This window comes from Scomber scombrus, chromosome 5, assembly GCF_963691925.1.
Source record: "Scomber scombrus chromosome 5, fScoSco1.1, whole genome shotgun sequence".
In the NCBI taxonomy this organism is placed as follows: domain Eukaryota; kingdom Metazoa; phylum Chordata; class Actinopteri; order Scombriformes; family Scombridae; genus Scomber; species Scomber scombrus.
In genome coordinates, this window is record NC_084974.1 from 23309423 (window position 1) to 23334648 (window position 25226).

The 25226-nt window shown below is 41.6% G+C and overlaps 1 protein-coding gene across 1 annotated transcript; it reads left to right on the forward strand.

Moving 5' to 3' along the window:
* The first annotated feature begins 492 nt into the window (after positions 1-492).
* tgfb1a (transforming growth factor, beta 1a) lies at positions 493-11599 on the forward strand. Its single transcript, XM_062418915.1, has 6 exons — positions 493-2639; positions 6983-7267; positions 7398-7623; positions 8219-8369; positions 10124-10234; positions 10351-11599. Exons 1-6 carry the CDS (start codon positions 2309-2311, stop codon positions 10396-10398), a joined length of 1152 nt encoding a protein of 383 aa, XP_062274899.1. The 5' UTR covers positions 493-2308; the 3' UTR covers positions 10399-11599.
* The last annotated feature ends 13627 nt before the right edge of the window (positions 11600-25226 follow it).

Here is a 25226-nt window from a genome sequence, read left to right on the forward strand (position 1 = left end):
TTTAGTCTAGCCCTCCTTTTGAAAATACACAACCCAACCTCTAAAAAGCATCCAGACCTGGGGCAGCACACCACAAGGTCCAGCCCTGTTGGCTCTCCATTCCTTGAAGTCCACTATTCTACTTTTAGACTTGCTAGTTACAAGTGTCTCAGTTCTTTGGCATGGCAGCCCTTCACATTCACAGCCAACAGGTAAAATGTGGTCAGTTTGTGAGACACTAGTGCCATGCAAGGCTTGCTGACATGCCAGTCATCACTGCCTCAGTGGCAGACAGGCCAGAGAGTGTGAGAGAGCTGGAGCCTCACAGTCATTCAGCTCCTGGCTTCCTGATGTGGACAGAAGGCAGGCAGCGAAGCTCTGTTAAACAGCAGATGTTTTACACTGCGGCCGTTACCCTCATTTCCTGGGCGGAGAGCTCTTCGCTCTATTAGACGAGTAACAGGAACCACACAAAAAAAAGAAAAGTTAGAGGGGGAGAGAGAGAGAGCGAGAGAGAGAGAGAGTGAGTGAGAGAAAGAGGCAGAGCGAGTGAGTGCAAGAGAATAGTTAGCTCGGCTCACAGCTCCCACAAATCACTTTGTCACCAGCAAGCTCTGACAAGCACTGTGAGAGAGGGGAGTGCACAGGGAGAAAGGGAGAGAGACAGGGAGTTAAATAGAGGTGTGAATAGGGAGTTGTGTCAGAAGAGACCCAGGAGGGAAGGTGTGAAGGAGCTGCAAAAGGGCATGAACAAGGTGATATCGATGGATGGATAGAGGGAGGAGAGGACAGAGACGAGACTCCGATTCACAAAACAGTGTGAGCTGAGAGGGACTTTTACTACCGCTACTGCTGTCGTGTTTGGATGGTACACTCATGTAAAGAGAAGGTGTGTAACACTTAAGATTTTGTTATAGGAGGACAGTGTTTCATTGACAGACAGAGAGTTTTGCTGTATGTTTTATATATGTGTATATATATATATCTTCATCCATTCATATCTAGCATCCTTGAATTTGAGCTGTTTACATCTGAGGCTTTGTACACAGGGAGCCGTACACAATCATATTATTGTGTTTGAGGATGAAGACACAGTTAAGGAGACAGCTGCACTATGTGTGAAGTAGGCATGAGTCGGAGGCGTTGAAAGCATTTTCTGGTAAACTGCAGCTGTACACAGATCACATGCTGTTATTGCTTTAAAAAAAAAAGTCAGAGCAGAGAGCGATAAAGTTTGTCAGATGTTTGTTTTTTTCTAGAGGAACCTTTTTCTTCATGGCTTCACTGCTTAGGTTTGTGACTGGAATAGAATAGGTTTGTGAATGTGAGATTGTACCGTCTTTGTACTCTCTTTTACCGTGGATATTTGATTAACTCTGGGCTGACTCACACAAAGCCCCTTACAGTTTTTATCAGGGCTGTAAAGGAAGCCCGAGGTCATCTGATCAAACTTAAAAAAACAGAAGACATAGGAAGGCCATTTTTATTTAAACACAGGACGTAACAATACTATTCACTTCCCTATAGAGACATTTGGAGAGGACGTGTTTGATTTTGTGTTTATGTAAAGAATAAACCTGAATGATCTGTGAAGAGACTGTGTAGGTCAGGGAGGACAGGAAGTAGTGTCAGCTGAAAACCGTTAGAGTCAAATAGTGAGAAAGTGTCACAGTTTCTCTCTGTCGCTCGGCTGGTCTCTGGGGACATGTTAAGAGAAATTGCCCGGTGAGCAGTACACCACTGAGCCGACACGTGGAGGTGTATATGTTTTCTTCAACTAAAACAGGATTCAGTTTGATTACAAGTTACGAGTGTGAGAACTGGATTTGTTGAGTTTATGTTGTTGAGGGTTGATAGATCGTTTTGGACTGATGGGTGCTGTACAAGTCCTCTAAGTGTTTGGAACACTGTCTGTGTACATGTTTGGCTGGGCTCTGTTAGCATTTGACAGCTCCACTCTGGGCTCACTTCAGTGTCTGAGACGTCATTGTGTTACCTGTGTGGGTGAGTCACAAGCTGGCTCATCACTCCGCTGTCTGTCTGCCCACACGGATTCTCCACCTGCTCCTGTGCAAAGAAGACACAAGTGTTAGGTGCTTTTCACAGCGGTGACACCAGTAAACCTGAACTTTCATAAGTCTTCCACACTGCTGTAATTGTTCTGCTGTGTGTAAACACCTTGCGTCAGGCACACCTTTCCCTCGAGTGATTCACTGCTCCGTAAGCATCCCAGGATTGGAGGCGGGCAGTGAAGGAAGAGGTGAGAGAGGACTTGCTAATAACCGAAGTTCATCAGTGGTTGCAGAGCTGCAACAGTGAGGGTGGCACCATGAAGCTGGCACTCTTGATTGCCATGGTTGTGTACATGGTGGGCAGAGCGTGCAGTATGTCTACGTGTAAGACGTTGGACTTGGAGATGGTAAAGAAAAAGCGCATTGAGGCCATCAGGAGCCAGATCCTCAGCAAACTGCGTCTGCCAAAGGAGCCTGAGCCAGATCAGGCTGGAGACGATGAGGAGATCCCTCCCCCTCTGATGTCCCTCTACAACAGCACGAAGGAGATGCTGAAGGAACAGCAGACCCAGGTCCAGACAGACATCTCAACAGAACAAGAGGAGGAGGAGTACTTTGCCAAAGTGCTACACAAGTTCAACATGACCAGTGAGTACCTGATAACTCAGAATACATTGGTCAATAAATTGGTCAATGTATTAGTCCTGTACAGTGCACACATGGACAGCCATAGTAAAAAATGCAGGTAACTATTGATGGTTTAACTACAGCAATAAGAGTGTCAAATAATAGTATGGCTGATATTTATATTACAGGATAGCATATGTTAAGGCACATTGTGCAAGACTCACACAGATCCTGATAGATAATTTTGACACTTTCAACACTATAAGCAGCTGGGAAAACACACAAAAATACCCAACAATTACGTTGACGAACTAAAAGTGAAAGTGAAAAAAAAAACCCTGTTAGAGGTGCTACTTGGCATCAGAAATGTTTATGACATAAACAAATTGAGCAGGTGCTCGTTGGTATGAGAACAAGTGTATATAAATGTACTAAACAACAAAGATGCTTTGAGGCACTTTTTTTGTTTCGAGCCAATGTTTCACAGTGTTATTTTGTTAAAGTTGCCCACCACATTTCAGCATAACCAAAACAATCAAATTAATCAGCATCACATTAAATAGCTGGTATCACTTCCAATCTCGGGCCATAAATTCCCTCAACATGTGTACCCCTTCTGATCTCCACCCAACATCTTTAGGCAGCTTGAAGAGTTCAGAGATCACAGGCGTTACAAGTTAGCAGGACTGTGTGTTGCATCTGGTCTGATGCTCTGTGCTGCTTTCGTGGTATCTATGGCATTTTTACTGCTTTATTAGCACTGTTTGTTTGGCTAGCCGGCATATATTTGTTCAGCCAAATGGCTTTAGGCTGTAATTGTGCAATAACTCCCAAGCTGTTATGATAAACATATTTTATTTTGGTTTTTTTCTTCCTTTCATTGTTCTCTACATGTCTATACTCCTCACCCTATCAGGCAGGCATCCACACTATCCCTACTTTATCCGCCACTTCAAAAGAAAGACTTGAGTGGATGGACCATGCTTAGGAGTGTGCAAACCAAAAGAGGAGAACAAAGGGACTTTCAAAATGAATAGCATTATTTTGTTCTGCTCAGACGAAAACCTAAGAACAGGCGACGAGAGAAGCCCTGAAATGCACTCCTTCACCCTGTCTCATTCTCTCTTTAGTTTTCTCTCTCTCTCTCTCTCTCTCTCTCTCTCTCTCTCTCTCTCTCTCTCTGTCCCTCAGGGATTGGGGGTTTCCTGCAACTTGAGTATTGGGTTCTCCCTTGCCTATCCTGTCACTTGTTCACAATATCTTTATTTCTTTCATTTTCCATTTAATTCCATCTCTGTCTTATATGGTTATTCCTCTCTGTTTCTTTCTTTGTCTCTTTACCCCTCGCTCCTTTCTTTGCTGGGTTTCCTGAGAATATTATCAGTGTGTTTGCCTGTTCGTGTTTGTGACAGGGCAGCTTGGCAGGAAGGAAGGCAGGCTGATGGCCACTGAGATCTTGAGTGACTCAGGTCCGGTGTAAGCGGTGCCCATGGGGAGCATGTGTTTCCTACCTCTGTGGAATGCCAGAGAACACCCATCCACTGTCCTAAACCCTCAGCACAGCTTCCTTTAAACAGAGTAAAACCTCCACACATACACTGGGGAAGGGTGAACCCAAGTATATGAGTGTCCGTGTGTAGGCCTAGCAAGAAATGTCTTGCATTTATTATAAAAAGAAACCCCACAAAAAAACAACCTCACACGCAGGAGGGTGTGGGACTGAATGCAGCTTCTGCTCTTCTGTGAGAAGTAAAAGACAGAGAATGAACAAAGTTTGACAACCCAATTAAAATAGAATCCAACACGACAACAACGTTGTTTATAATATGCATTAACAATCCTGTTCTGCATTTTAATTTGTGGTTCTTTTTATGGGACTCTCACTTTCCTGATACGCCAAAACAGCCAACAGGGATGCATATTTGGGTGCATTTAATAACTTAATAGTTTTGTTCTCCATCATGGTAATTGTGTGGTGGATTGGGGCTAAATTCCTTCAGCCAGTTAGCATGGTAAATGGTCCAAATGTAATTCAGCATATTTACAGGGGGAACTCTTTTCGTCTTTGGAGAACAGTCACGTTGCATTTGCAATTATAATATTTAAGAGTAAATTAAGCTGCTACTATCCTACGATGGAAAAGAGTAGCAATAGGGGTCGCGCGACGGGGTGATTTGGGTAACGAAGCACATCAATGAGTGGGCTGTGGGAGGGTGGAGCCCAGCGCATGAAGGAGGCAGGTATTTAGCCTGTTGCTGGAATTTGGTTCCTCCCACTCGTAATTACAGAGCTGTCTCCCTACCTGTCACAACAGCTGTCCCCGGCTTACCTGTGGATAGGCCCTGATTCAACACACAAATCCCCCCACACCCATATTCGCATGCAGGCTAGGGTGTTATCTTTACACCTATCTGGAAGAGCAGGGCTCTTTTCTCAGCCGAGCATGGAGGAGAAATTTCATACTTTGTTCCCTCAAAGATGTATTTTGATCTCATGAACAGTTCAGTCATATGCCCCTAGAGACAATGCAAGCTGTGTTAATTGGAAAGTAGAAGCGAGGATAAAGCTTCACTATAATTACAGCACTGCAGCCAATATGCTTCTTAGGGGAAGTGACCTAATTTCCTGTTTCGTAAACACTTCTCTAACCCTTAACACATTTATCTCAGTTTACTCAAACTCGCTGGAGACGGTGACTTTCCATGCTGAGCGTTCCTTGGTACATCACTGCCATTTCACTGCTGTCCACATACTGTGCACTGTTGTGACGCTCTGTGTTTCCATTCATGCACTTACAACTAAACATTTGACTCTTCTCTGGGTGGGACCAGTAAAATGTCATCTCATTTCCCTTTACACTCCACACCAGCTCGTTTCAGTTTCAGTTTGGCTTCACTAAAAAGGGGTGAAACCCTACCTAAGCAGCGGCACAGATGGTGATACTGGTAAATGATACACAGGCAGCCGTGACATGCGGGACTGTGGTACAGCCTGGACTGTCTAGGCACAGCAAATATGCAAGGCTGGGTTGTAGCTGCTGTCAAAGAGTAATTCCCGGACTTGAGAGCAAAGAATCACGGCTTTGGCAGGCTGAGGCAAAGTAGAAAGTTTGGGCCTGGGCCAGACCCCAGGCTCCATTGATACACATCTCCAATTTCCCTGCACCCCCACACACACCCTTCTATCTGTCACTGTTATATTCCTATGAGAGCGTACTTCACCCTGCTGTTTTCTTTGCATTTATGGTGTTACAACCCCCCCCCCCCTTGCACCTCCTCTCACTTCTCTCCTTCTACGCTGCGTTTCACTCTTGTGTATCTTTGCACGTCTCCGTCTGACTTAATCCTGTGCAATGTATCGCAGGTAGATTTATGGTGTTAAAGCCTTCAGTAGCTTGGCTCTGTTTTCTATCAGGCTCTGCGTGGGGAATGTTCCTGCTGTCATGATATGAGCAGGCTCTGGGATAAAATTTGCAAATATGGGCAGGAATACATTAAGAAAACAAAACACTCTTCATGGTCTACTTGACAACAGCTGGAATAGATAAGTGTTCGACTGTAGTCAAGTTTATTGAGTAACACTGTGCACCCATTTTAGTGATGGGTGTAAAAAAAAGGGTTAAAAACATTTATTATTACATTTCTTATCTTTCCATGTAGTACATTCCAGCATGTATGCACCACATCTGCAAGTGTGATACAATATTACTATTAAGTTTGAATATTTGTAGTGTAATGCAGCAAAAAGTTCATAGATAAAAAAGTACAAAAGTGTATCGTAAAGTGTATGTACTGTATAGATTATGATTATGGTTTAATTCCATTAAAAGAGGTACCCAAAACTCACAATCCCTCCACAACCACAAAATGCATTTGTCTCATACCAAAAATTCTAATTGCTGCTCTATTCTTCCTTAGTAATACTGGTCTTTGACCCATATGTAAGTGTTTTAATATGTAGTATATATAGATAGCGACTCCTAATTCAATATCTATATTTTTTACATTATATAGCTCTACATTGCAAATTTTTCTTTCAATTTTGAACATAATAAAAAATTCTGCAAGACTAAGAAATATCATAGATAACTTCACAAAAAATCACAAAAAGTTAAAATGCTTAACAGAAAAGAATTGTCATTACAATTACACTTCAAAGTGGTTCCCCTTGTTTATGGAGGAGGATGGTTTAAGACGCCAGATTATATGAAATCTCTTGTGAAATCAAATAATCAGAACAAACATTTAAAATATGCCTTGATCAGCTGTGATAATCAGGCGGATTATCACCTTGCCTGAACTTGCATGTCTTAAATAGCTGTATGAAGTCTCCAAATAAGTAAATGTCCATTTTAAATCACACAGAAAAAAATGACACCGACAGGACCAAGAACTCCAACATAATATCAATGTCCTTCAACATCGCCGAGATACGGGCAAGTGTGGGAGATTACCGCCTGCTGACCAGCGCAGAGCTACGGATGCTCATCAAGAACACAGTGATACAAAGTGAGCAGCGGGTGGAGCTGTATCAGGGTCAGGGGTCAAAGCCTCTTTACCTCGCTTCCCGTTTCATCACTAATGAGTTGAAAGACAAGTGGCTGTCCATTGATGTCACAAAGACCTTGCAGAACTGGCTCAAAGGGACCGGTGAGTTAAACAAGCAGTTTATCCAGTGATCTGTTTACACCAGTTGGGCCCATGTGCAATCTCATGCAAACACAATGACGCAACCAACCACTTTTAGATTGCTGATTTTTGTACATTTCTCTCTTATCAGATGATGAGCAGGAGTTCCAACTTCAGCTGCACTGTCAATGCAGTGACACAAGTGGCCTCGGTTTTGCAGTTTCTGGAACCACAAATGGCAGGGGAGACACAGGAATGATGCAGCAGTTGACACAGCAACCGCCCTACATCCTGACCATGTCTATCCCTCAAAACGTCAGCAGCCACCTGTCTTCACGCAGTAAACGTTCCACTGAAACAAAGGATACCTGTACAGCGTAAGCAATCCTACATATCTGACATCCTTTTTTGGTTGGGTTTTATTTTATTTGTTTTTAATGCTTCACTGGGCAACTTAAACCACTGGCAGATTTGAAATGAAGTGTTGAAACTTTAACTACACTCGTTGAGCCACCTGACAAGCCTATACATGACGAGTCATTAAATGCTTTATGGTAAATGGATGCTTTACATTGTGCCAGCCATTCACCCAAGCACGCTCACACAAGACGGAGTTCGCAATGCGAGTCAACTGACTAGGAGCCATTGCTCAAGGACACTTTAACATGTGGACAGGAAGAGCCGGGGTTCCTCATGAGCCAATAGAGTGCTAGTCACTTCCTTTGGGTGGAGAAGTGACAACAGTGTATCACACATAATTTAATTCAGGAAAAGAGAGTGACGGTTCTTGTTTAGGATGGAAAAGACCTCTGAAATAAAGTATTATTACATTAAAACTGTCCTTAGTCCAGGACACCTACATTTAAACCCAGAATGTATCTCATCTCAATATATAGCAGCTACGCTATAAAAACATCTATGCTGCATGACACACTTCCCTTAAAAGATGTTTCTCTGTTCTCTCACATGCAGCCAGACTGAGACCTGTTGCGTGCGGAGCTTGTACATCGACTTCAGGAAAGATCTGGGCTGGAAGTGGATACACAAGCCGACGGGCTACTATGCTAACTACTGCATGGGGTCCTGCACCTACATCTGGAATGCCGAAAACAAATATTCTCAGGTAGGGTGCAACACCTTGCTGTGTGGTGTGCAATCCACATCTGATTACATGGTGGCATACGTTACGGTGGTTTGGCAGCTCAGACTGGTGCTTTTCTCCCTCTGTGGTTATTGAAGGACTGTTTTGACTCTCCGGGCTGTAGCCGATTGACAGAAAACGAAAAATAATGATGATTCTGATACATTTCAACAAAAATTGCCATAACATTCTTTGGTTTGCAGCTTCTCAAATGTGAGATTTTGCTGCAGATGGTAGGGGTTGAAAACAACACTTTGAGAGCTCTGTGAGTGAACCAAAACAGTAAAATTGCAAGTGGACAACTAAACAATGATCTAAAACCCATTGTAAAGCTCTGTAAAGCTGCAGTCAGTCAAAATACTAGGTTCATCGGGACAAGGGACACCTCTCACACCACAGTCATTTGATAGATTTGATAGATGTCCATTGTAGTTGCTTTAATGACAGTAGTCATATGTTAGAGGCCTAATTCAAATAATATAAGATTTTGACTAACCTTAACCCTAACCTTTAGCCATGCTCTAGGGATGGTAGTGTCAGTCATTCTGTTGGTTGGTCGATCTATCGATCCAAAACTTTGGTCCACCCTGAAATATCTCAACAGCAATTGGATTGATGAGCATTGTTTTTTAGATTTTATTTATTTGGATGATCATGGTACCCAGAAGATGAAGCATACTGACTTTGGTGATCCCTTGACCTTACTTTTTGTACCACCAAGAGCTTTACATTTTGTATAAGTGAAATGTCTTCACAATTATTAAATGGGTTTCCATGAAATCTGGTACAGATAGGCTGTTCATGGTGTCCAGAGAATTCATAATTGTGCCAAGAGAAGCGAAGTCGGGGTACTGGGGGTTAAGCATTTTTACTTTTTCCAGAAAATATTTAATCATCTGCTGGATAGCCGAGCATTTTTGCACACACATTCATGCTGTGACTGTGTTTCCTTTGGCACCAACATGAGGATCACATTTGTGGTTTTAAGCGACACGTCTCATCAACTCTTGTATGCACTGCCATCAAATGTGGTACAGACATTCATGCCCCTCTCAGGATTAACTGTAATAACTTTCACGATTCCCTGATTTTTCATTGAGCTCTATCATCAAGTCAATGTTTTCATTCGTCCAATACTTTTGGTTTATAACTAATGATCTGTGCTGAGTGCAACTTACCAAGTGTTAGTGTACTATTACACGAAACTAACATTGTAAATGTTGTACACATAAACATTGGTGCATTAACATTAAATGAACATCAAGCTCAAAGCACAACTGCTAGCATCACCATAGACAGTAAGTCTCGTCAAAATGACACACGCAGCTAAAAAATTTGTGTCAGAAGCTGTAAATCTGACAGTTAATCCCAAAATGTTGTATTGATATTATTTAAATAATTTAAATTATTCTAATAAATTATTTGAATTACTAATTATTTGCAACAAAAAATAATTTAATGGAATACACTAAGATTGTTCAATAAACAAGACTTTATAGCTGCTGCCTGGATTTAAAAAAAAAAAAAGTCAAATATCCTTGTTTTAGTGTTACCTTGCCATGAAGCAGGCACTAAGTCATTGGGACCCATGTATCCCTTATCCCCCCATTTTCTGGGCAAACTTGTAAATCCTCTAGAATTTGGTCCTTTTGTGTTACAGTTGCTTTGGCACATGCCATGCGATGAAACTCTGAGCCGAGTTCTCTGTTTTCATGTCTTTCCCTAATTGTTTACAGATTTTGGCCCTGTACAAGCATCACAACCCGGGAGCCTCGGCCCAGCCCTGCTGCGTTCCCCAGGCGCTGGAACCGCTTCCAATCCTCTACTACGTGGGCAGGCAACACAAGGTACCCATACCGCAACTGAGTAACATTCACTCTGAGGTGAAATGTTTACAGAGCATTTTAGGCGAAAGCAACACTTACAGATGATTCATCACATTACTGTTGATTTTCGCTTTCAGGTGGAGCAGCTGTCCAATATGATTGTGAAGTCCTGCAAGTGCAGCTAAAAATACACCGCTGTGCCTCCCCTCAAACACAAATTGAGATGGAAGAAGTCGTGTTTGAGACCACAGACGAGAATATCTTGCTAAGAGTGAGAGAAAGAGAATAACGTAAGGAGTGGACAACAGGAACAAATGTTTGAATTCATCAGGATTTTTGTTGTCTGGCTCCTCCTGCGAGTCCTGCCATTATCATGTTGGAAGCACATCAAACCATGGATTCTTTATATAGATATCATAGGTGATTTTCTTTTTCTATGTGAATATACTTTTTCCTTGCAGTAGTAAAAAATATCTGTCTTGAAATGAATTAATTTATTTGTTGGCTGGACGGATCTGCTAAGAAGTGATACCCGGTTAAGGTATTAAAAAAATGATTTATTACACACACAAAAAAGGTGTATAAAGGATACCAAAGGACATGAGGACCAAAAATGACCTTGATGGAAGAACACTTTTCTTTTCACAGGTGGTTGTCTGGGACATTTTTGTTTGCCACATCATCCTCCTAAAGAGGTCATAGTTAAAGGTGCTAAATCCCAGGTATGGAAAAAAGTGACTGTTGGGGTTTCCCTGGAAGATATTGCTGCAGGTGTTTTTGGAGAGAGCAACACCATAAAGGACAGCAGACAACCACAGGGACAGTCCAACCTGGGGAAACTCCCTCTAACTGAGAGGCTGGAGTTTTTCAGTCAACCAAGCAACATTTCACATCAACCGTCCATCAGGTTTTTGTTTGCTTTTTCAACCCACATGATTTTTACAATGCTTTTTTTGTCACTCTGTTTGTGTTCATGATTGAATGTCAGCTTGTCCTTATAACGGCTCCTGAGATGTCAAAGCCATGAGTTATATCAGTGGTTGCAAGCGTGGTGACACCATGTTTTTCTTCCCTGCGGCATTTACAGCCAACTTGTTTTCTTTAGATGGTGAGGGTCAGGCATGTGGTTGTGTTGCTGGTTTTAAGGAGGAGTCATTCAGGCACAATACATACATTTGCTGTTTTTTAGTAAATTAGGGGCGATTTTTATTGCCTTTTCATTTCCGGACAAGTTCTTACTCTCATCTGAAGTGTGATGCTTTTTGCACAATTCAGTAATTTCCAAAGAATTCAACTTTTGTGATTCGTTTTAGAAATAAAGCAACACATTTTTTTCTGTTTACCTTATTTTTATAGTGCACTTAACATTTGAAATTGTGTAAATACTTAATACATAAAAAAAACCTGAAATAAACATTGATGTTAAATTATCACGTGGGAGTGGAAATTTTTTGTGAGCTGTCAGAAGGCTGTGCGTGTGTGTGTGTGTGTGTGTGTGTGTGTGTGTGTGTGTGTGTGTGTGTTGCACTTGTCAGAGCATGCAAATGATGCGTTTTAATTAAGTCAGGGAGTCACGGAGAGAGCATTTTATGAAGCAAACTAAATCACATGTAGCATTTAGACTTGCAGCTTTGTCTTGTTAATCACATGAAAGCACGCATGCCCTATGTGGTTAAACAAGTTTTGATCTATGATAAGTAGCAACAACAAGGTTATGCTTCGGTAAAAATAATTTTCTAAAAATATACACTTTCCAGAAAACTGTGACTTGAAATGAAAACTGAGAGTGGGTTCGTGTAGTTCATGAGTGCAGCTCAAACACAGATGTAAAAGGCTCACACCCCCACATTCCTCCACATTCTTCCTACACTTTTTCAGTATAACATCACTCTTCTACTAATATCTCTCTCATGTAGTACTTTGATGATTGGGGATATACCTTGCTATGCATGCAAAGAACACACACCGTGGTTCTTTCAGCAAATTTTATAAAACCAGGTTGTGCACTGACTGTCAGAGGTCAGGAGAGAGACCCACCGTTGGAAAAGCGTGGCGTATGCCAGGTGTGTGTGGTCTATTTCTGGGCAACCGCTGGGTGCCTGTTTACTGTGGACTGACTGAAGACCCACGGCTAACATCAGAATTCCCGTACGTGCAGCCCTGTTCTTGGCACTGCCTTTAACTGTATGGATACATGCCATACCAACATTTTATTTACTATCTCCATGCACCCCGTCCATCCCAACCCCCACCCTGCCAGCCCCACCCCTCTCTCTCAGTACTCATGGGATTACTGGCAGCCCATGAGGCTGAATTGGGAATGAGGAGAGCAGGTCCAGACCCGTTGGTAAGTCTCAGACTTAAGGGCAGTGACAACATGGAAAATTAAACACACATACTGTACACATGCACATGAAAACACTGAACCCACTGACACACAGCCACGGCTCAGGCACATCAACGTCAAAATGCCTTACATAAGCTTTGTGTGAGTGAGTGGTGTGGAGGATGCTTGTGCTGCTAACAAGGTGACAGTGATCTGTGCTATCTTGTTCCAAGGCTGGTCATGTTACCCAGGGTTCCTCTGGAAAGCACAGAAATGTTTCTCCTGCGAGCCAGCACAGAGAGTGCCTGTTTGGAAAGTTCTCTCTGAAGGCAGATAAACAAAGTAAAATGAAACATGATCAACATAATTGAATCCCCTTTTGTCTCACCTCTCAAAAGGATTCAGACTGATCTGTTGCCAGGTCTTGATTTTAATGGTGCCGAGGCACATTATGTACTGTGTTATCTTGGCAAGGCAAATGTAATTGGAATGCTAAAAGGTTTTTTTTTCTTCTTCTTGTAGAAAACAGGATAATTACCAAACATAAAAAAAGCAAAACACGAGTTCTTTTGGAGGAGACAAGATCATTAAAATTAGTTTCTTAAAACGCCAACAGTTCCACCTGTTTTACTTTCCCTGTAATGACCAAACAAAGGGTATGAATGTCAAGAGGCTCATAAATCTATCATGGTGTTAATGGAATGGTCCCAGAGGGAAGTCAAACTCAAGTAGGCTTGTCCTTCTAACCAATGTTCATTTCTCAGCAGCTGCTTCCTCTCGAGCCCTCAGGCTTTTTATGGCACTGAAACAAACTGCTGACACCTCCTGCCACAAAGCGAAATACATCCCTGAACACGCTCTATATCCCCAGAGGAAAAAAAAGAAAAGAAAAGAAGGGGCACCACTTGAATCCATCCCACCATGTATGAGTGTTACACAAGAGAAACAAGTGAGGAATGTGTGCTGCATTTCAGAATCAAGCAGGTGTTCTTTCACCACTAACACGATGCACGTGCCGAGTTTATATGACCGAATGAGTAACCAGAAAATTGTTCTGTTGTTGCACTTCATCAGAGTGAACAACTCATTCACTTTTGACATAATTGGCTCTTTAACGGCATCAACATGGTGTTTTTCATCGTCTTTTATCCGCAGAGAAAATGAAAAGGCTCTGTTTGGTGTAACGCTGCCTTAAAACCTTTTGTCTTTGTGGCGCTTTACGAGTTAACAATGAAAACCGATTTCGCTTAAATGTAAGAGTGATCTGCTGTGCCGCTGGTCTTGAAAGTGCTATTTTGGGTTCTGTCTTATTACAACATCTATGACATTTGCAATTATACGTCCACTGATCTTTTGCCACAACTGGTCATTAAAAAGTGGAGCAGTAAAGCGGCCTGGTATAATTCCTGCGGACTCAGACAGAGTTGACTTTGACCTTAATAACACACCCTGGTGTCCTGCTGCTGCTCAGCTCGGCTTCACAAACACACAGCTGTTCAAAAGCCATTGTTGATCCAGGTGCTGTATCTATATACATACACACATCACATCGGCAAACATGTCTGCCACACACTCACAGTTATACCTGTTATGTTAGTTACTTTATTATCATTTTCATTTCGGTGTTGGTTGCAGGCACTCATTTAAGTTTGCTTTAAGACTGTCATACTTTAATTTGGGTTGCTTCAGTATTTATATCAGTGGCGGCTGGTGACAGAAATGTTTGGGGGGGGGGGGGGGGGGCACAGTTTGATGGTTGGTGGTCCTAGGGTTAGTGTCAGACAAACCGTAGCACCACTTCATACCATAGCAAAAGAAATAAAATAAGAAAGGCAAACCAATCTAAAAACAACACAACACACTATAATGTTCCCTGGTTTGTCCCAGTATAGTATCTCCGACCCACAGAGAGAGGAATAAAAAATTATAATTAGACATGATAAAATGTCCATTTCACTCACGTCACCTAAAGTTACCAGCAGTTACCAATAAGGTAATATGCTTAAAAAGAGACACCACCTATATTTTAGTTATTGTGTCTTCATTCTTGATTTCACTGTAATCTGTTAGTTGTTGTTAATAATGACATGTACCCCAAATTAACTGTAATAGTCAAAATTACTTCTATCATTTCTTATCCTGCATTTATGCATTTTAGTTTTTTACACTTCATAGTTATGTCTTTTATAAAGTATTTTTAACACTTTACAATATTAATAACAGGAATGCAGCTACTACCTGATCTTTTATGTCCTGTTGGAGCTGCTGGATGCAGCCACTGGTATGGACTGAATATATGTTACTCTTCTGGACATTGGCATAGCGGAGGTCCACATGTGGGCAGATGTGGTGAAACAGCTGCAGACAGAGCTCAGCAATGCTAAGTCTGCTAAAAACAACTTAGCTCCATGTTATTGTCTTGATGGCTGCAGCTACTTTAGTGTTTGCATTTTTTCAGAAAGATGTTTTAGGTCTCGTTCCCCTGTCTTTGTCCACAACGTTTCGGTGCTGACACTTTGAAAAAGCAAACAGATAAAGCAATAAAAGGAATAACTCACACCACATTCAGCTAGCCAGCTCCTTTTATCATAACAGCAGCGGGAGAAGCTCTGGGTCTCAGCTCGTCCTCCATTACCTGCTGCTGCTGAAGCCGGTCCGGTCCAAACTGCTTTATCCTCTTTCTCTCTTCAAGTGAAAGTCTTTTGAAATTATGTTTTTGTAGAGAAATTACTAAATAATCTTCTTTAATTTCCGCGGCTCCACTTTAACGTCATCTCCTGAAATTACCGTCAGCAGGAGTTTGGGTGACAGCAGCTGACGGGAGGGCGTGAATGACAGTCGGAACTGTCCAATCACAGTAGATTAAAAAACATAAAACAACAACAATTCGCTGCCAATAAAAGTGGGCGTGTCCGGGGCGCAATGAGAGAGAAGCTTCAGGTCATGTGCTTATCAAAAATTTGAGGGCTTGCGTTGACTCCCATTACACTGGCGCCCCGCACACAGGAGGTACATATAGAAATTAATAAAATACCATTTGGAATCAATTTATAATGAATGCTGACAGGTGATGAGAGACTAACAGGCGCATTTTACAAGCAAATACTTTTTATTTCATAATTATTTAGCATTATCTAATTAATCTATATTCAATATGTTCAAATATACTTTCTCTAGATATTTGGAGGGGGCGGTGCCCCAGCAACACGCATTAACCAGCCGCCACTGATTTATATCATTAAAATACCATTTAACTAATTTACGACTGCTATAACTTGTCTTCACTGTAATATTTTGTTGCTGATATTGTTGAAATATATCTATTGAATAAACTTGAGCAAATACTGACTTTTATTTTAAACATTTTTACCTTTTCTCTTCTGTGTAATGTGATATTTGTTTATTTAGTTTAATCCGTTTTCTTTATTCATTTATTTAGGTTTACTTAATGTTATTCAACCACATTTTAGGAGGCCATATTATAGCCTCTGTAGAATAAAATTACAGTAATTCTAGTGTTTTACTTTTGATTCACTTTAATTGAAGGATTTGAAACAGCTGTTACATAATTTCTTAATTGTTGTTAACCTCAATTACTACACTGCATCCTCCTCCAGTTGACGTATTTTGGCACACACAAACACACACATGTGCCAACACACACACACAGATTTTTTAATTTTTTTCCCATAAATGGAACAAATTTACATAATACAAACAAAATATTTGCAAGTCCTTGAAAATTTACCACAGTGTCTACAGACTAAATATTTAGATGTTTTCAGCATTGCTAAATATGCAAAAGCTTCACAATTTGCTGCTGACAGGTTTTTTCCCCTTCTCCACCTGTCTTGTCTTTACCACCATTCCCTCGCTTGACTTCACACCTGCAGTTTAAATCCAGATGGTTATCAAAGCCTGAGTCACCATATCTCTTGTGCGCCTTCCCCTCTTTTTCTCCATTTTCCTCTCTCATCTTTTTCTTAACCCCTTCCAACTCTTTGAAGACACTCCCTGACCATTTTGTGTTATCACCTGAACAAAACATGGCAAGTGATAGGGGAAGAAAACAGATGTAAGGGGGAGTGAAGTAAATGAATGAGGGAGAGACTGAACAAAGGACCACACACACCTTTGCTTTTCTGGATATTTAGCTAAAAAGGTTTTTAACATTAATGTCCGTAAAATAAATGAGCTGAGGAATAAAAAACAACCCCATTTGCAAATGAAGATCTCCCATTTCTTTTTCGACAGATGGTGGCTGTGCTCTCTTTTGTCATGCACATAACCAGTAGCTAACATCATAGCTTGATTCACAGTGGATCAAAGACAGGAGAAACTCAAACCCTCTTCAAAGTGAAAACTACAAAGGGAAAGTATGTCTGAGTGTGGTTATAAAACATGCTGCGCCCTGACTCATTTGCTGGACCTCAGTAAGTAAGAAATGTTTTTCTAAAAAAGGAAAGGTACCAATTACATCTCCGGACTGGCTCCTTCTCACGGTACCGCCCCTCCGTTTCCTTCCTTCTCTTACTCTCTCTTGCTCTCTGTCCCTGGACACAGAGGGACAGATCAGCCCCTATAAACAGCTACCATCTCCCTTGGCAATAGGAGGAAAGGATCTGACTCTGGGGTCTGAAAAGAAAACAATGTCCAACCATGAACACCCAGAGGAGAGGAGAGGCAGCCCCTAAATAGCAGTTTAATCTCATAAACATGACGGAGCGACATACCCCAGCAGAGGGGGGTGGGGGGGTTGATGGGGCTTGAGGGTCCCATAATTCCCCCAAGTATCCCCCTGGCTCCATTCGGCTCTGACACACTAGTATCTGTAACTCAAAGATTTTTAAAGCAAAGTTTCTTTTATCTGTATTTATAAAAAACATCTTTCTCTGGTTTTCCATCCATCTTAAAAGGTAAATGCTTATCTAATGCTGTACTAGCTTGTTAAAATTGAACACCCATCATCTTGAATATGTAATGGACTTAATTGTTGTTTGGGTTTTTTTTTGGTGGGAACGGAATAACTCAAAAACAAGCTGACAAGGTGACTTATAAAGTCTTAATAGCTAACCATAATACTCAACTCTCCCAATACTCACTCTCCTGTTAGCTCAAGGCTGACCTGCTGATGCTGGTGTGACACAATAATAATGTGCGTACGTGCACAGCCTCATTTCCCAGATAGTAATTCTGACTATTAGTGCTTTATTTATTAATTTGCTGACAGCTTTACTTTAACTTATGTCTGTCTATCCATCTATCTATATGGTATATAAATGGGATGACAGACAAAAAACAAAGCACACACAAACAATCAAACAAACCTTCTATGATAATTGTCAGTGCTTAGAATCATTAATTCATTTGCTCTTCAACACTCATATTGTACATAGAGAACTGTGTTACCAGAAAAAAATAAAATAAAAACACTACTTAGGTCTGTCTTGACATTTGACTGTCCAAAGAAAACTTTTCCTCTGTTTGTGAATTGCAAAATGGTAGATAAATCCTGCTTCACGACCATTGTTTGACACTTTTTAAAAAATCTCACTATATTTGGACAAGACCACAAAATAGCACAGTATGTAGCGCACTAAAGAGTGAATGTTGAATGATTTTGGAGTTACAGAAGCTCATGAAACGAGGGCTTGCTGGGAGAAGGGGCGTTGCTTCAGCTCACCATGAACCCCTGAGGCAGTGACCCTCACCAGTGGGAATAAACTTAAGTTCAATCACACTCTATTACTCATCCCATACCCTCCTACGTCCACTCAAAGACACACACGCACACACACGTAGACTCACAAACACACTTACTTGGACATGCACACATACTAAAGCAGGGGAAAGGCTGCTGACTCCAATTAAAGAGAAGTGTGACTAAAGCTACAAATCATACGCACTTGTGTTAAACTGAAGCAGTGGACAGGAAGAAATATCATCTTCCTCTTCATTGTCTGTATCACATGGTAACCTGACTCTTCTAATTGAATAAATAGGAGGTTAGGGAGGTGTTAAGTGTTTCAGTGCAGTTAGGTGGTGTAGGGTCTGTTTTAGATTAGTCAGCTGCGCTCTGTGGCCTCTTGGGGCTTACATCTGTATTGATGGGCACACAAGGATTATGACAGCGGAGAGAAAGGCTTGGTGGCGTGTTCCTCCATTGCCTTAGGTCAGTGTGCCCCCACCCCTCCTTCCTCTCCTCACTGGCTCTGAATTCCCCAATGAACAACACATTCCTCCTTCCCAGTCTCTCTGTTTATGACACGCCATCCTTTGAAGCAGCATGTGTGTGTGTGTGTGTGTGTGTGTGTGTGTGTTTGTGTATATGTATGTGCACGGTTGCACAAATGTGTGTGTTTATGTGTAAGCCTTGAGCAACTGAGCCTGAGTGACTGCATGGACGTGTCGGCATGACGCTATGAAAGTTGAATCATATGTTTGAGTGTGTTGTGAGTATTCTGCAAATCGGACACACCTGAGCAGATAACAGCGCGTACTGTATCTGTGCAACAGCTGTTTTTTTACATTTCTGCACCAAAGAGGGAATCTAGGCCAATTGAATTACACAGAGAGAAAGAGGGAGAGTGCATGAGAGCGATGGGTGGAGGAGAATGCTATGAGTCATCATCAAACTTGGGATGCGCTCGTTTTTAAAAGGCATGGAGTGAGAGGGGCAGACTGGGTGTTGAGACGAAGAAAAACAAACGAGTTGCTTTTCTAATTAAAGCAGCCCTGAAGGAGAGGGTGGGGGTGTTAGGGAGTTGGGGTTGTGTGTGTGTGTGTGTGTGTGTGTGTGTGTGTGGGGTGGGTGGGGGTGGTGTGGGGGGTGGGGGGGGGAGGTCAAAGCCAGCTTAGTCATTCCTTTACACCCATTTCCTGTGATCAAGGCACTTTGGGAGCGGGCAGCAGGGTGAAATTAAGTGTTTGGTTTATTCAATCCTTCCTCATTCCCCCTCCCATTCAATGCACTCACACGAGCAATGATTTTATACATGAACACATGAGAACATACAAATAGACTCATGCATACACGTGCAGTGCGTGTGTGTGTGTATGAACAAAAGTGCTCACACAAGTACATGAACACTTACCTATACGGACAACATCATGCACAATAAAGACTTCCCTAAATTAAGCAAGATACTTTATGTACTTTTTTTAAAGTTTGATTAACACTACAGTTTTGGACTCCCTGGATCATATTAAACATGCACCAACCAACGCAGCCCCATGCATTGCTTTTAATGCAGGGCTGTTTTCGATCTGAATGCTGAATTACAGTCTTGGCATGCACACTCAAACACACAGACACACCTAAAAATACACATGTGCACAACACACGGACAAAAAGGGAAAAAAGGTGTGTGCAGGTATAACAGAACACAGACTTGAAATGTGGGCACCACAGCTTGTCCCTCTGGCACTGCTGAATCATAAATGCTTAATACGCTGGGACGGCCAAGAGCTGACACAAACAGCTCTGCACACAGATCAACGTCCCCTGTGGTATCCGAGAAATCTTTTAATGAAATGAATTTGAGGTGACCAACTATGATGATGATGAAGAGGAGAATCATAAAGTCTATTGAATTCCTCTGTGGTCCAGTGTGACTGTCTGTGTTTAATTAGTTGTTTTTTTTCCAGTTCACACCACCTGATGAACACATGTGACTGCACCACTGAGTGTGGTCCTCATTTGCTTTATGATATACCTGCTGGGCTCTGCTCTGAAGAAGTAGGCGCAAAAAAAAAAGTTGCAGAGAGTGCCTAGATCTGATGCTGCTTCCTCTGCCTGGCCACCCAAGTGTACAGGATGTAAACTAATACTTCACAGTAAGGAATCATCCTCCCTAGAGATAAAAAAAAAAAAAAAAAAAAAAAGACTCAGGGATGAGTCTGGAAGGCACCCAAAGGTCTGTCAGTAGTTAATGCTAACTGACAGGAAAGTCCAACGGTAACAGCAACAGGAAGAGGAAACTCTCCCCCACAACATCCTGGATGGCCTGTCTATGTGTGACGGGATATTTTCAGACTCTACACAACGTTTCTGGTTCTGTATTTGTGCTTCGCAGCTGGTATTGACATGGCAAAGTTTCTCATTAGCGGCTCAAGAAAGCATCTGTGCTCCAGTTGTCCTCATGATTACCGTGCTTGGGAAAGTAATGTTCTTCTACTGACAGATATTTACAGTTTGTCTTGAACTCCTGCGACATGCTTGTCTGTCTGTCTGCCGCTTTGCTTGTTTGTTATTGCTGTCTCACCACATCAGATTGCAGTTATTCACACCACTTGAGACAATTCAGCCCCGACGGAGAAGCCGGGGTGGTTTCGCTCTCAACAACCCTGTCTCCCTTTCCACCTTGTTTGCAGAGTCCTATTGAAGTCTTCCTTCCCTTTTAAGTCCTGTAGTCATCTAATGGTCAGAGTGTGTGCACCCAGACATCCTGAGTCACTTATGATGCGGGTTCCTTTCTGTGGGAAAGTTTGACCATGTGCGCTGTGATCGGTTGTTCATTGCTCATAAACAGTAGGAGCAGCCTGCGATGTAAAATAAACTACCCGCCACAACATTTCGCCGCTACCGTTAACTGGCGTGAAAACAACAACCACACTGCCAGATGTAAGGGGCTGCAGCGGGGGGTCACACACAAGTGCTCTGTGCATGTGTGTGTGCATGTGTGTGTGTGTGAGTGTGCCACTGTCGCTTTGATAGATAATCCTAGGACTCTTTGCAAAAGGGGTTGCCGTCTAGCACATTAGTACAACTGTGGGGTGTGGGTGCGATGCAGAGCCTGTTCACAAAGCTGGTGTTATCTTCGGGTGAAATAAGCAAACAGAAATGCTGCCCAGTCTGACTCCCAAGTGAACTGTTGGTGTCCTCCGCAGCCTGAAATAGACACTGAGAAGCTGCTGTTGAGAAAAATAAGATGCGCTGTGAGCTGAGAGCTGTGAGACTGTGACATGTACAGTTAAATAGGAGTTTACTGTCACTCTTACAGCTCCGTAGGATGGGTGATGTCATTGGGCGATGCAGAGCAGCGTCTGGGGTGGTCATCGTCTATAAATATCATACCCGGGGTGTTCCTCCTCTCTGTTTTCTCTCACTCGCATACGGTATACAACAACCTTTTCACCTCGAGCATTTACCACGCTCTTGATTCAGTGTGGTGTGTCTATTTCACATCCTCCACTGTCTGCCCTTGCTCTATCTATCTGCATTCCTCCCTGTGAGTTTCTTTCTTTTCTCTGCAAGGCACTGAGACATGGGTCTATTTGCTTGAATTTCTCATTTCCTGTTTGGGGTGTGTATCCGATCCCTTGTTCTCGTGCCCAGCACACATCAAACACTCGAGCTGCTCAAAATAAGAAAAAGAGACAGAAAAGGGGGGATACACAGAGACAAGCGTATAAATGAGGGAATGATGGCAAGACTAATGTGAATGGGAGAAGTGTATGTGCGGTGGAGAATCATAATGAACATGAGTGGAAGGGAAAGTCCTGACTGATGACACAGACACATTGAAAAACAGAGAAAAAATGAAAAAAAAAGGAAATGGTTAATTATCGTTATATCCCTGGATATGGCCAAAAAAGGCCAGACTCGAACCAACCGGTGAGTTCATACTGCCAGATCGTTTTTCATCCTAATCTAATTTTTAAGGAATCTGGGCTGCTTTTCGCTTCCCATAACAATTTGTTTTTATTTATTCTAATTATCTGTTTAAGTCAGTCATTTTCTAAATTTGCTTTAACAAGGCTGTGGTGCCAGTCGATCAGGAGGAGGTTGCTGGATATGAGCCATTTATAAAAACAAAAAACGAACAAAAAAACAAAAAAAACTCTAACCCTGAAACTAACAGCTAACATAGTCTGCTTCACATTTCCACAGTTAAGAATTTATTCCATTCAGGCTGTGTGTGGGCTTACACTCACACACAGGTATGGAGCTGTGGTTTCAGTGGCTAATGCAACTACTCTTACTGTATAACTTAACAAATCAAACTGGTTTGTTTAATAGGGAGAAAGGAGTGAGAATGAGTCGTAGTCATGCTCACGGTCTGTCTGACTGACAAATATGATGTAAAACCATACACTGCTTTTTCTTAGCAAAGTTACAGCGCTGAAATAAAAGCTAATGATGGAGGATGTGAGAGTCAACCGGACAAATGGGAGAAAGTTCTTTAAAAAAAAAAAAAGTTCCTTTTTGTCCTGTTTTCAATTGAAAAAAGCTTTTTTATTACAATCAAGTCTTTGTTTATGGAAAGAAGTGTTTTTACAGCGGAAAAAAGGAGCAAATTGTTGACAGAAACTCCTCAAACCTCAGCCACATAACCCACTTCTAGTAAATTCTGTTTGTCGTTTAATCAAAACATGGATAAATGGAGCCAACAAAACTGGTATTCAGTCATTATAATCAAGTGTAGAAATTAAGAGAGCATCAGTCCCTACCTTTTTAAAGTTACTACATAGACCTTTCATTTTGTGTTGAATTTAGCACCCCCTGTGGACAAACGCAGGAGTGTTTGTTTCCTGAAATAAGAACCAAATTTCCCATGCACCATCCCCGTCTTGTGTCATAAAGATCTTGGCTAGCGTGTGCATTTGTTTTGGAAGCGAGTCAAAGAAAGAGGCAATTTATTTTTAAAGGTTTTTTTTCTTTTGTAAACACAGCTGTTTACAGGATGCATAGAGATGAGATGATGTATCTGTAGCTATGTAAGATTAATAATTGTGATATGATGCTGGTGAAGCAAAGCTAACTCTGTTTTAGTACCGTTCATACACTGAGGTTACATGTAAGGCTGCTTTCACACCAAATCCAGCAATGTGACACCTTCCCGCAGGGTTGTGCAGAGGTTTTTATTTGTGCTTTAGAACATAACCTCTGTGAAACAACATTGAATTTATCAGATTCAGTCCTATGTTCTCGCCAGCGCCACTCGCTCTCTTCATTCACTCTCTAGCTGCCTCAACCACTGCTGCTCTCTCTCACTGGTGTTCTCGGCTTGTTCACACTTTTTCTTTTAAGCACGTCTTCTTTTTTTTTAATGAGTCAGGAAGCCGACAACAAGTCTAACTTTACTTTTAACATTATTAAAGGAAGAGAAATGTCCTCCTCTTGTCCAATTAGGCAGGCATTTAGAATAACTATAGAAAAGGCAAATCTTCTCACTGATGGCCTCATTTGCTTATGAAGACATCAGATAGGGTTGGGCACTATGGACAAAATCAAATATCACAGTATTTTTGACCAAATACATTCAAATCAATATTGTGATAATATAGTAAGGATGACTATTGGTGTTTTCACATTATATTTACACAATAAGACTTTTGATAATTAATCATCAGTAATCTGGATATAATGGGTAAAGTCAAACAATAGGATGGCTAGAACAGTCTGATAAATTCATAAAATTACATCACTTTACTGTAATGCAGCCTTTAAAACCAGGAATAGATAATAAATATGCAATATCCAAAATCTAAGATGATATATAGTCTTATATCTCGATTTTGATATATAAATATATTGCTCATCTCTACATCAGAGGCCCTTGAGACCAGTTAAAAGTTCCTTATAGTCACTTTAACTAAATCACTATTGAATAACTTTGTAGTTGTCTAAAAGTTTCATATAAATGCACAAGTTAGAAACAAGCAAAACAGGATTTTCATTAAAATATTGTTAATCTGGATTGAGATTCTTATAAATTCACATATGCTCACAAGGATTTATACTACAACTGATTTCTTTGCAGGCACTGACGGTTACTTAATACTTAAAACAGCCCTACAAGAAATGTAAACAGACTCCCAGCAAAATATAAACACAATTGCTTTCTATACTCTTACTCCGACCCACCCTGTTTGCAATTCCAAGAAACACAGAAGCACACAGAGGAGGGTTTTTAAAGGCAGCAGCATTCTTTCTAGACAGGTATGCATCACATTTCTTTTTCCAATTACATGATATTTCCAACTCCTAACTCCCCTGCAGTGCAAATAACTTCAGTGAACATGCACTGAGTCATTTCAGGATGTCGATTTACAAGCTAGCTGATGGGGGCATTCGTCAACAGGGGGTTCCACCGGGGGGGAGATGGAGATCCCTTTTGTAAGGCTGCTGTAAAATGTGAGCAATCCACGCAATGTGTATATGACTCAAAGAGAGTGTCAGCAAAAAAAACAACTGTGGTTTCAAAGAGGAACCAAATGTCTCCCCAGCAAGCACAATCAAGATAGGGGGGGAAATAAGAAATAGGAGGAAGGGTGGCGCTTCAGAGGATGAGTTTTCTCCCAATTTATCTTTAATTTAGCTTGAAGTTCTCTGCCCTGCCCGCTAGAAAAACATATGGTTCAAATAAGTACGGCCCCCCACAGACCCTTGAAGCCAAACTTCTCTCATTAGTGAATTATTTGGACAGAACGGAGCAAAGGAGGGGGAAACAAGACTCAAGTTGCAGCTTCTACAGAATACTGGGCAGAGTCTGACATGAAAGTTAAGAGAGAGGTGGAGAGTTAAAGTAAAAAGTGGAGGGGGGGGGGGTGCTCAAAACACTCGCTATGCAATGGTTTTACATGCTACCAAATAATAAATAGTACGAAGGTCGGATCGGGCCTATGTAACATATACTCCACTCGCTCTGAGGCCTCATCATTCATTGGCTCCAGGCCCTGGAA

Excerpts from the sequence above, each read along its gene's own strand:
- tgfb1a (XM_062418915.1), top strand. The coding sequence starts at position 2,309 with ATGAAGCTGGCACTCTTGATTGCCATGGTTGTGTACATGGTGGGCAGA. Across the intron at positions 7,624-8,218 it reads ACAAAGGATACCTGTACAGC|CCAGACTGAGACCTGTTGCG; the intron begins GTAAGCAATCCT and ends TCTCACATGCAG. Across the intron at positions 10,235-10,350 it reads ACGTGGGCAGGCAACACAAG|GTGGAGCAGCTGTCCAATAT; the intron begins GTACCCATACCG and ends TTTCGCTTTCAG.